The 12,781-nt window shown below is 37.5% G+C and overlaps 1 protein-coding gene across 7 annotated transcripts in view; it reads right to left on the bottom strand.

Moving 5' to 3' along the window:
* The window catches only part of nhsl1a (NHS-like 1a), a 52,336-nt gene that overhangs the window by 16,936 nt on the left and 22,619 nt on the right, over positions 1–12,781 (bottom strand). The window contains exon 1 of one of the 7 annotated variants that reach the window (XM_079854073.1): positions 11,555–12,114. The exons of 4 other annotated variants lie outside the window; for them this stretch is intronic. In XM_079854073.1, the coding sequence (XP_079710199.1) occupies positions 11,555–11,840 (286 nt within the window). In that variant the 5' untranslated portion in view covers positions 11,841–12,114. Of the gene's footprint in view, positions 1–513; positions 764–950; positions 997–11,554; positions 12,115–12,781 lie in introns of those variants that run through there. 2 more of the 7 variants (XM_079854076.1, XM_079854075.1) reach the window with 2 other exon arrangements.

The following is a 12,781-nucleotide window of genomic DNA, read 5'->3' as shown; positions in this document are numbered from 1 at the left end:
ACAGTTTTTACAATAATATAATTCAGAATAATTAAAGTCAAGTCACCTTTATTTATATAGCGCTAAATAGAATACAGATTGTTTCAAAGCAGCTTTACAGTGATAATAGGAAAATCCTTTTTGGCTGTACAGCAACTCTAAACGAAAATAGTGTCATTGTTCAGCTGAAGTCATATAATCTAATTGAAATATATCTCTCTAAATTGAATTATAATACTCTGCATCATTTGGTGAACACTAAAGGTAGAATATATAAAAAAACAAAAAAGGGCATCAGAGCTTTACATCACCAATAAAAATCATTCAAAGTTGCAGAACAAGGTCATTATAAAGAGACTGATGCCCCACTATAAAAAGAAACTCACAAGCAAATGTAGCACAGCGCTCTGAATCAGATGCATGCAAGCACAGCAGCAGTGATGAATAACCCCACACCCAAAACTACTTCAGTCTACTTGACCTTGAGCTGCACGAGTGATAAGAGAATCCCAAAACATGATTTGAGGAGCTTACCCTTCTTTTTGAAGTACTTAATGACAGATTTAAGAGTAGTCCCGATGAACACCATTGTAACGGGCGATCGATCCCCTGAGAGATACGTGTATAAGGATGTATTAGTCCACCATTGGAGTGAGTGAGTGTGAAGAGAAAGAGAAAGGAGGGAAAAACGGCACTACCCATACGACACTCTCTCTTTACTCATTTTACGCTGACTGGCACAGCATGCAACACACCCCCTCCTCTTCTATCTCTCTCTTTCTCTATCACTCTCGCTCACACACATTTGCCCACCCTAGAGGATATTCAGTTGCTGTTTGAGTCATTCTCTCTCTCTCTCTCTCTCTCTCTCTTCGTCCGGCTATCAATTGTGAGTCTCCCCTCCCCTCCTTGTGTCTCTAGCTATAGTGCATGTCTCTCTGTCGCATTGCATAGGTTTAAGGCTCTCTCACCTTGCTTTGCTGTGGAGGTATAACCAACTTGGATCCATGCCATACACTATGGATCACTGACTATTGTGATTCTCTACACCGCTGCAGCGCCTGCCACTCCTCCTTTTGCTCTGTCCTTTTTTTCTTTTGAGCTGGGGGGCCCAAGACGAGTTTGAAAAGGATCCTAGCGCATTCAGCAGAGATTAAGGTGGTGGTTACCCACCCAGCTCCATTTTAGGGGCTCACTGCTGCAGTATTTCATTAGTTTTGAAGCAAGTGTAATTTCTTTCTCTCTCTGGCTGTCCTTTTTTTGAATGGCCACTCAGCATTTTCACACGTGAGGTTGGTCAGAACTGCATATAGATTCAGTTTACATGACTCACAGCTGTGGGTTTTCGATATCACTTTATGTATGAATCTTTGGGGCAGAGAAGACATTGGATGTGACCGAAATCGCATACTCTCTTGAGTTGGTACTTTTTCTGAATAATGACTTCACGAATGCTAAAAAAGTATGTTCTATATAGTATGAATGTAATCCGGATGCACTACATTCGCAATGGTGTCATTATCATGTGACCTTCCAGCGTCAGTTGCATCGCTTCACCTCCATTCATAAATCCTCTCCTGTGGCCTCATGGGATAGTAGTGTCCATCGTATTGACACGTCCAAATCTCGTTGAAAGAATTAGGTCATCCGGGTACTTTTTACCTACACTCTTTTATGAGTACTGTGAATTTGGACATACTTATTTTGTAACATACTGTTTTTCGCCCAGACTGTAAAACATTTTTTTTATGATTTGTTATCACAACGTTTTATCTTTTGTCAAATCAACTTAGATAATTATTGTGGTTCAGATAACATATTTTGAGTGTCTATTTATTAAACCAATCTCCTTCGTTGTATTAACTTAAATTTTTTATTTCAATGTTTTAATTTCAATGAACTCAAAATTTTAAGGCAACCAGGTAACTTACTTTTTTGAAGTTAAACCAACTGTCTTTTTTTTTTTTTTTTTTTTACAGTGTACCATATAGTGGGAAGTATGCTATTTCGGATGCAGCCATAGTAAGTAGTATTCAGACCTTCAAGTTTGGTTTCTTGTGCAAAGGAGATTTTGACCTCATATGTACCAATCCTGGTGCCAATCAGTGATGCTGTAAATTACAACCCTCTGTTCACCATAGCACACTAAGATGACACACAGATGGCCATGATGCATTGACACTGATCCAACTTACCCACCATTATATAGAGCATGACGACCACTCTGTAGCATAGCAAATGTCTGTCCCGGTTTTTATGCACTTTATGGATAAGAATTGAGTACAAAAATCTGAAGCATTCTAACAGTTTGTAAGAGTGATTTTACAACAGTGGTAAAACATTTAATTGCCCACTTAGCTAATAAACAGATGTGGTAGTTACCACTAATGTCAAATTCAATTCTACTGAAAGCCTTGTCAATAGATAATAAACCATTTTTAATTCCAGGCGAATTGTCGAGTAAATATTGTGCGAAATGTATTTTAAAACAGCAGCAATTTTTGTACTTTTCATCCTCAGCATTATAATGCTGTAATGCAAATTTAATGATTATCTTGAGAATTACTAGTTCTGTAACAGTTCCATGAATTATTCTTATAACACTTTTGAAAATAAATAAATAAAACCATGCAATTCCATTGCCAACTATTGAGATCATTTTAGTAATTAATACATTTAAAACAATTCTTGCAAATGGTGTGTTTAAAGTCGCAAGGAAACAGAATAGTGACCGGCCTTTTTTCTGTATTATGAAATACATCTGACTTAAACAGATCATCGGTTGTTAACTGCATGAAGGCAGAACAGCTGAATGTGAGCTCGCAGTGGATTGAAAGAAAGAGATGGGTTTAAATAGGTATTTTTTTAAATGCACCGACGAATTGTTCTCAATAAGACATTACTTGCATTTAGAAATTAATTTTCATTTCATTTTAATGACCTTTCACAGTATTTTAGGGGCAGCAGGTCTTTATATTAAACAGTACAAAATAATAATAAAAAAATGTGGTAAAATATTTTATTTAAAAAATTGGCATCTTTAACTACATGCAAACAAACTAACTCTTAAATACAATATAACAGAAAGCTGTAAGTTGTACATGTTTGATTCTCAAAAAAAAAGAAAAGATAAAAAGAACTGGCCATCACTTAAGACTTATTCATTCGGGAATCAGACTATTCTGGTAATGCTGTAGGTAATACAATGTAGATACAGTAGTGGAGTTGCGGTACCATTGAATAGTAGAACAGGAAACACTGTGAGAGTATTTTAATAAAATGTTCCATCCACATTAAGAATAATGTGCCTGAGAGAAGCGTTAAATGAACCATCATTTGGCTCTGATATTTAAGATAAAAAAAAAAAAAAAAACATTCTCGGTTCCCTGCACTAGTAGTAACTGATTCTAGAGCTGCTTTGCTTGTCTTTTTCATAGTTAATGTTGTGTATTCCGTTGGCTCACCCTGGCTCAGCTAAAGGGCACACTCATAATGAGATTGGGGAACAGCCCCCTAAAATGCTAAAAAACTTTATGCCTGACTGATCCTATTGTGTTTAATGGTTTCCAGCACTACCAGACCTGAAACACACAAACTTATATACACCCACATAAACTATAGCTATTCTCCTTCCCATGGCCCAGACAAGACATTAACTAAAGAAGACAAACCTCTCCATGTAAAGCAGCTGGAGGGCCAAAAGAAATGCCCATTAAACACTAGCCTGAAAAGATCAACAACAGCTAAACTAATATACCCCTATGTAATGGAATTTTTGTTTTTCACTCACCACATACCCAAAGAACATATGGAAAATTGCATACAGAAAACAACTCTTAATGACCTGCACCGATATACAAATATAGTCCAGTTGGGATTTTAATGCTGCATTTGTGCTGATAAAATAGAAATGAATAGGACCATAATGAGACAGAATGGGGATTCTAAACATAACTCCAGCAGTGTGTGGACTCCCTCAAAGACATCTCAGCTATTGTGTGTCGCTGTGTGAAAATGCCAGACAGATGGAAAAACGTAATATACTACAAAAGACAGGAAGGAAACAGACGAAAGCACTTGAACTTTAATGAGGAATGGGTTTGTAGACAGGCTCTGCCTTGTATGTATAATGTATAGGTACAAAATCTAGTTCAAATGTGCAAGGGCATTATGCAGTAACACTGTGAAAGTTATATTTTTGTCCAATATATCTGTTATCTGTTTCAATATAAATGTACATATTGGTGCATCCCTATTTAAAATCCATTTGCCGCATGATGCTTTTGGAGATCAGCAGTGCAAGATCCTCAGTATTTGCTATAACTATTAAATCTTGAAGCAGAATCTTCCCTGATTAAACATCCTTAACAAATGCAAATAAATATTCACCGCAATCACTCTCATATTCATGTATTCATAAGAGAGATAATAGTTGTTGAAAAGGTTAGTCTGTTCTATCACCTTTAATCAAAGCAGCCATCACACCGACTACGTTCCCTTCATAGTGAACAAAAACATGGCTGATTAGAGCGAATCCAGAAACGAGTCCCCTAGCAACAGTAGAGGAAAGAGATACTTCAGTGATTAAGCGAGTCACGTGAGTGCCCACACCTGCACAACAGCCCTTATCATTCGTCCTGCACGCTACGGTCCACACAATGGACCCACTCAGTCCAGTGTCTGCAGTCACCAGGTTAACAGCCTCTGCCCACATTTCACTGGTAAAAACAAGCATGCAGGACAATTAGACATGAGCATTGATCACAATTTAAAAATGTTACTCATAAAAATGCTGATGCTTCACAAAACTGGTATTAACATGTTTTATGAATCAGCAATCACTGCATGATGTCATCTAGTGTCATGTTACAAGGTACAGATGGTCATATAATAGAAAAAAAATAAGAAGAAAGAAAGAAAATATACCATAATTATCACTGTTCATGAGCAACTGACACAGACAAGCGGACATGAATGATAACTCAAATCATGAGGAGATGTGTAATATTACTTCTCTACGTTTTTCATCTAGTGGGCGAAAAAAGAAAAATCATAGACTTGCACTAAGCCGTAGATTTGAAGGGAGATTTGAAGAAAGACTGTAGAAAAAGAGATAGCTGAGAGAAAATAAACAAAAAAACTAAGTAAGAAAAATGTTTGTAGGGACAGAAATAGCATACAAAGTTGTAGGCGGGCCTTTGTAACTTGAGCAAGTAAGAAACCACTTAGCTGAACACCCTAGCATCTATCAATGCTCTTGCAATCACCCAGTGCACCCTAGTAACTGCATAGCAATGATCTGAACTGAGAACACCTTAGCAGCTACATATAAATATTGTGCTAATGGAGTTTATTTTACAGTTTAAGTGAAAAAACTTTTTTTCCTCAGAAAGGCCGTTACATTTAAATGTAGTTTTGCCTCTAAACTGCAAAATAGCTGATATATTTGCATGGCCAAACATTGCTTCATAAACATCAAGCAGTAAGGCTAATGGACTACATTACTTGGTGGAAGAACTGATTATAATGATTATCATCATTAATACATTCCATTTATCATATTGCTCCTGCCACCATTTTATGATAACAATAAGCTACTTGAGGCAATGTAACACAGCCTCTCTCAACTTAATGCTTTACTTATGGGTGAGTGAATATTTATGATCTAAATACTCAATAATATTATTGACTAACATTCATGATAATTACAAAGTACACATGGCAACAAAATCAAAACAATAAAAAGATTGTATGGTAAAACAGAGTAAACAAAATAAACAGATATGCAAGAGAATCCGAGTCTGACTGCAAGTCTTTCTCTGGTTATTACACACATAAAAGCCTACGTGCCTGACTCTTACATGACCTGGTTATGGTTGCTTGGGTAGCTGTGTGTGAATTTGGTGATACAATCCATCAAGGGCTTACAAGAGCACTACATCTAGTCTCGATTCTAAATGAACAAGACCCACACACAATTTGCTTGAGTGGGGCATGTGAAGAGGAACTGCTGATTTTACAAGGGCACTTGATGTGTAAATGCTTCTTTCCATGTTTCTATGGAAAGCAAAAGCAATACATGAACTGACTTGCAAGTCAAGCTTCAAAAATGTTCCTGTGCTGATTAAAGACAATGTAAAGATATGTCATCTACTGAACTAAGCAAAGATGGCTTCTGTGATCATTTGATAGCAAGAAGGTCAGCGTCACCTCACTGCAGAGCCACAGGTTCACCTCTAGCTGTAAGTGTGATCAGCACACTGGCTCAGAACGTAAAGAAACTCTTAGCTCAGCACAAAGCAAACCAGCCCTAATAAAAGCCTAACTATACACACAACATGCTCATAAAACACCATCATCTGTGTTCAAGCAAGACGGACCAATCATTCTCTCACAATACAAAACATTATGTTGCCTTATTAAGGATGCACTTTATACTGCATCTGATCAGATTTTATTTTTAATTTGATTTTTACATTGTCCGAGGAAAATGTGAGTGGTGCTTACCTGTGAAAAACTTTATAAAAAACAACATTTTTGTGTGTTCTCATGTGATGTCTAGGGTATTCTGGGTGATTTTTATGATGTTACTATATGATTTCTACACTTATCAGTGTAAATGAAATGCATGGAGGCAAAAAGGGTGATTTTAAGTAATATTAATCTTTATATTAATATATATAGAATTTTGAGTAATTTCATCTCTCTAAAAGGTGATTAAAGCATGTTGAGCAAAATGTAACTACTGCTAATATATATAGTCAAATCAATTATATTAATGAATCGATTTGACAGCACTAATATATATATATATATATATATACACACACACACAACATATTTACACATGTATTATAAACATATTATTGACAACATGGATATTATATACACTCACCTAAAGGATTATTAGGAACACCATACTAATACTGTGTTTGACCCCCTTTCGCCTTCAGAACTGCCTTAATTCTACGTGGCATTGATTCAACAAGGTGCTGAAAGCATTCTTTAGAAATGTTGGCCCATATTGATAGGATAGCATCTTGCAGTTGATGGAGATTTGTGGGATGCACATCCAGGGCACGAAGCTCCCGTTCCACCACATCCCAAAGATGCTCTATTGGGTTGAGATCTGGTGACTGTGGGGGCCATTTTAGTACAGTGAACTCATTGTCATGTTCAAGAAACCAATTTGAAATGATTCGAGCTTTGTGACATGGTGCATTATCCTGCTGGAAGTAGCCATCAGAGGATGGGTACATGGTGGTCATAAAGGGATGGACATGGTCAGAAACAATGCTCAGGTAGGCTGTGGCATTTAAACGATGCCCAATTGGCACTAAGGGGCCTAAAGTGTGCCAAGAAAACATCCCCCACACCATTACACCACCACCACCAGCCTGCACAGTGGTAACGAGGCATGATGGATCCATGTTCTCATTCTGTTTACGCCAAATTCTGACTCTACCATCTGAATGTCTCAACAGAAATCGAGACTCATCAGACCAGGCAACATTTTTCCAGTCTTCAACTGTCCAATTTTGGTGAGCTCGTGCAAATTGTAGCCTCTTTTGCCTATTTGTAGTGGAGATGAGTGGTACCCGGTGGGGTCTTCTGCTGTTGTAGCCCATCCGCCTCAAGGTTGTGCGTGTTGTGGCTTCACAAATGCTTTGCTGCATACCTCGGTTGTAACGAGTGGTTATTTCAGTCAAAGTTGCTCTTCTATCAGCTTGAATCAGTCGGCCCATTCTCCTCTGACCTCTAGCATCAACAAGGCATTTTCGCCCACATACTGGATGTTTTTCCCTTTTCACACCATTCTTTGTAAACCCTAGAAATGGTTGTGCGTGAAAATCCCAGTAACTGAGCAGATTGTGAAATACTCAGACCGGCCCGTCTGGCACCAACAACCATGCCACGCTCAAAATTGCTTAAATCACCTTTCTTTCCAATTCTGACATTCAGTTTGGAGTTCAGGAGATTGTCTTGACCAGGACCACACCCCTAAATGCACTGAAGCAACTGCCATGTGATTGGTTGATTAGATAATTGCAATAATATGAAATTGAACAGGTATTCCTAATAATCCTTTAGGTGAGTGTACAAACATGAATAGAATATACATGTGTTTAGACTGACAATGATCTTTCTTTCTATGGATCACCCAAATTGTTGTGGTGAACAATACAGTATTTCTCTCCTTTAGAGAACAGCGAAGAAGAACAGACATTCAGATTTCTAAGTGAGGAGCATTAAAATATTATAAAAGTCAGACCCAGACACTGGCCTGATAAATAATACAGCAGTTAGCCACTCTGCTCACTCTGTCTGCTCAGACATATGTGGCATATTGATCTGTAACATGACTGCCCCAGCATCGGCTACAAAGTGTGCCAATATCTGTGTCAGAAAACTGGGCCAGCTCCAGCACAATGAGAAATGTGATACCCTATAGCACATCAGCAGAGACTACTGAGCCCATATTGGGATTTGGGATGGTATTTTTACTTCCTGGCATGAAGAAACCATTCTCTGCTATACTCATGGTGATTCATGTTATTGAGTTTTGTAGTGGCCATTTTTTATGAGCCATACTGGCAAATCAAAATCAAAATTTGTGGACACTGCATGTGCAGACATGAGAGACAACTTGGACTTATTCCCAAACATCCCAGACTTATCAACGTTTTGATCTTAGATGTTTTGCATTTGCATATAGAAATGATACATTCCTGATAAATTCCTCAGTGACACACTTCTCAATTAGGCTTCAAACAAACTATTTGGCTTGACTAATCATCACTGGTTTGTCTAGACAGAGCAGCCAATCAGAGACTGTCATAAGCTACAGCCAATTAGAGTGACTGATTGGCTGATTTAAATAAATTTGATTTGATTGATTGGCTTTATGATGAAATAAAAATCAAGCAAAACCACACACACAGTTTTCCATGTTTTATGGGGACTTCCCAAAGACATAATGGTTTTTATAATGTACAAACTGTATATTATATCCCCTTACACTAACCCTATTCAATCATCATAGGGTCATGTGATACTGAAGACTGAAATAATGTCTACTGAAAATTCTTCTGAAAAGGTTTTTTTTTTTTTTTTTTTTTTTTTTTATCTTACTGACCACCAACTTTTGGATGGTAGTGTAAATTTATTATTTTGTATAATTTTTTTTAGCTTGACAGCCTAAGTGTCTATTCACTTTCATTGTATGGAAGACAGCAATCTGCAGAAATTCTCGATTTGTGTTCCACAGTAAAAAACAAAAAACAAAAGAAATCATACATGTTCGTCACAACATGAGGGCGAGGGTGAGGTCCCAATCCTTTCTGGAAAAAATAATTAACATTCAAATTGAAAATAAATAATGACACTGAATAGTAGAAGAATCTGCATTGTAAAAGAATGGTGCCATCTTGTGGCACAACATAGTATCTCTGCCTTTAATGGACTAACAATGGAGAATAGAGGAGGGAAGGGAGGGGCTCTTGGGAACACGATGATGACAAAAACATAACACTAGGAAGTAAAGTTCACTGTACTGTTGTATTGACATTCATGGAGAAAGAGGTGTGCGTGATTGTGTGTGCGAGTCATGTACGTGCTTCCCTGAGCAGCTGTGTGTAGCACAAAGCCTATTTGAAAGTAATTACCTTAATTAGACCGCATTAGAAGTGTTTACCACACCGTATGGACTGTAGGCCACCTCGCTAAATAAGTGTGTGCTAGACTAGTACGTCTGAAGAGAAGCTGAATCCAACTAAGCATTTTAAAACAAATGGATGCCACAAGTACAAACCATCATTATAATACAAGGACATTTGATTTGATAATAAATACAGTCAGTATTTACAATCATCTTTTTGCTTTAATAACAGTAGTGCCTGAACTTTGTGAACTTCACAAGTTTGTGTAATACCTGATCATGGTCTCCAGCATGATTTGAGAATTATTCAAAGAGCACAAAGAACTGAATTTTGATTGGAGTGGACTGTAGGTCTCATATGGTTTTTCAGAGACATCTGTCTCCACATCTGATGTAAGGAGCAGCTTGCCTGGTGGATTGGATGATATTTTAACAGAGTCCAAAGAAATCAGCTATGTTGTCTGCCAAGAACCTGAGGCTTAGTCCACATTACACACTCTTCTATCAATGTAAGGCCCAAACCAAAACTCTAAACGCTCTAAACAAGCCTCTGAATTAATATTACATGCAATATGTACACATATTTAGTTCTGGATAAGTCTTTTAAGTAACTGGGTTTAATCTGAGTGAATTGGCCCACTGATAAAACTAGCTTCTGGGAAATCAGACAACATGTTACGGCTGCAGAAGTACAGTGTGTATTTAGTTTGTAATTACAGTAAGATGTATTTCTGTACAGGGTAAATGCAGATTGCAAATGTATCAAAGAATCACACATTTTAAGTAAATTGTTCATCTGTAAATTCTATCATCGTTTACTCGCTCATGTCAAAACTTCAAAATATCTTTTTAATCCAATTACAATGAATGATTGTAAATCTTCAAAAGGATACAAAAGCATAATAAGTGAACTATGTTCCAAGTTAAACGAAAACTTTGTGTGAAAAACAGACAAACAATTATGTTGTTAATCACTGAAAAACTTCATGAGATGCCTGATTCAGTGTTGTTATTGTTACCTAAAACTATTAAAATTTAATTTTGTTAATACTGAATGCTGAAATAACATTTAAATATTAGATGAAAAACTGGAATTGTTGACATGGCAGCTAATAAATTAAGTTAAAGCTGAGGCACTAAAATGACTATAAACAACAACAACAAAACTAATAAAACGTACAAAAGCACATATCAAAAATCTATAAAGAAAAGCTAATTCAAAATAAATACTATAATAATATATAAATCATACTAAAATATCACTGGCCTGATTCATTAAAGAATCATTCTTTTGAGTCAGATCATTTGGACTTTTCTGGTGCTTTTGACATTGCAGTCATATGGAAAACAAGGGTCAGTATATTCTCCCACATCTTTCCGTTTGTATTCCTCTGAAGAAAGAAGTCGTACAGGTTTGTAATGACATGAGGGTGAGTAAAAGATGACCAATTTGCAGTTTAAAGGGAAATATCCCTTTAAACTCAAGACAGCTAAAAGACCACTTAAACTGAAGAACTTCTCTTTGAACATTCCTGTATTCTCCTCAGCAGATTATCTACAAACCTCTCTTTAGTTCTGTAACACTTGCTGCTATTGTGTATCCAAGGAGCACTAGTCTTGTCATGGCATGCCTCATACCAGACTTCAGACACCAATCTTCAAACTGGCCAACACATTAAACTATACTTTAATCACTGCGCTTCAACTATTCACCACCAAAAACCTGTCAAAACCCATCAGAGTTTCAAGGGTCTAGCTCTTAAGTTTTAACACCTGTGAGTACCATCAGCCATTCTTTGTTATGCCAACAGAAATTATAAAGTGAGAGAATTAATCATTGAGCACCAGCTTTTGCATTTAAGCTGCAAAACAAAAGCTCCTCTGATGAACAAAAGCAAACTAGATTTTAAGTGCTACCTCTCAAGTCGTTGCGCGGCGGGCTGAAGGTGTAGTTGGGCTGGCCCTGCAGTGTGGCGCTCTTTCGAGCCGGTGGTCCTGCCCAGGGTTTAGGTGCCCATAGGGCGTCCTGCTGCTGGTGAATTTTGGAGGTGAGGAGTCTGCGGCGAAGGCTGCCCTCCGTCTTGGGCTGGAGGTTCAGTTTGCGAGTATATAGAGGAAGAAGTTCATCTTCGTCCTCATAGTAGGTCCTATTCCAGCACTTCCCAGCTGGTTCGGTGGAGAGACAGTCTACGTATGCAATCATCCTTTGCTTGACAAAAGTATCTCAACTTAAGTCCAGTTTGGGACGTTCAACCACAGGTTCCCACATCCATCCTTTTCAGACAACTAGGTGTCCGGAGAAACCTCTACAAATATTAAGTCTCCAAAAGTCACTAATCATGCCATAGTTGGAAAATATCTGTAAGAGAAAATCTGAGTCCTCCATAAACAAAAGGATCAAAGGTTTGTCAGAAGAATCGGAGAAAACACGTCTAGTATTTTGTTGTCCTCTCACTAACTACCTAAAGCATTAGACTGAGGGAATACTTCACTTCTCAAGTTAGCTTGCCTTGTCTAATCTGTAAACCAGGATTATCCCTTCACATCAAGTGCTGCTGAAGGCAGGCTTTGCACTACATATGGTCACCTGGGAGAAGGTGGTACAACTCAAAACATTCACTTTAAAGTCCCCATGAAGACTTTGCTTTTAGCCTTAATGTTATCTGTAAGCTAGTGTGCTCTAAAACAATGACAAAATTCACATTTATAAGATATAAAGCATTCAAAACTTGCAGTCTTTCACTTCCGCCAATATGAATAGTTGATTTTGATGACATCACTCAGCAATTCTCATCAGATTTTCTGTCCAATCAAAAGCTCTCTAAAATCTTAAGCGTCCCGCACCCTACATTATAAATAGACACTGAAACTGCAGCTAAAATCAGTCACTTGTTCACACATTTACTATTTTCTACATGGTGAATTATGCATTATATGCACGAGTTGGCGTATACCAGAAAACGTATCCATTTAAATTCTGCAAAGAACAATTTATTTTAAAGCGATATCGAGGAGATTAGGAGGAGAAACGGTTAGAAATTAGTAGTAAAATGCAGCTTTACTGAGCTCAACAGCTCTGGCCGAGATGTGATATAAACGAAACGCTATTGGTTGTTTGTTTTTTTAAAAGGGGAGGAGCTGTTC

Source organism: Squalius cephalus (assembly GCF_949319135.1).
Source record: "Squalius cephalus genome assembly, chromosome: 20".
Taxonomy (NCBI): domain Eukaryota; kingdom Metazoa; phylum Chordata; class Actinopteri; order Cypriniformes; family Leuciscidae; genus Squalius; species Squalius cephalus.
This window is presented reverse-complemented; position numbering and strand designations above follow the sequence as displayed.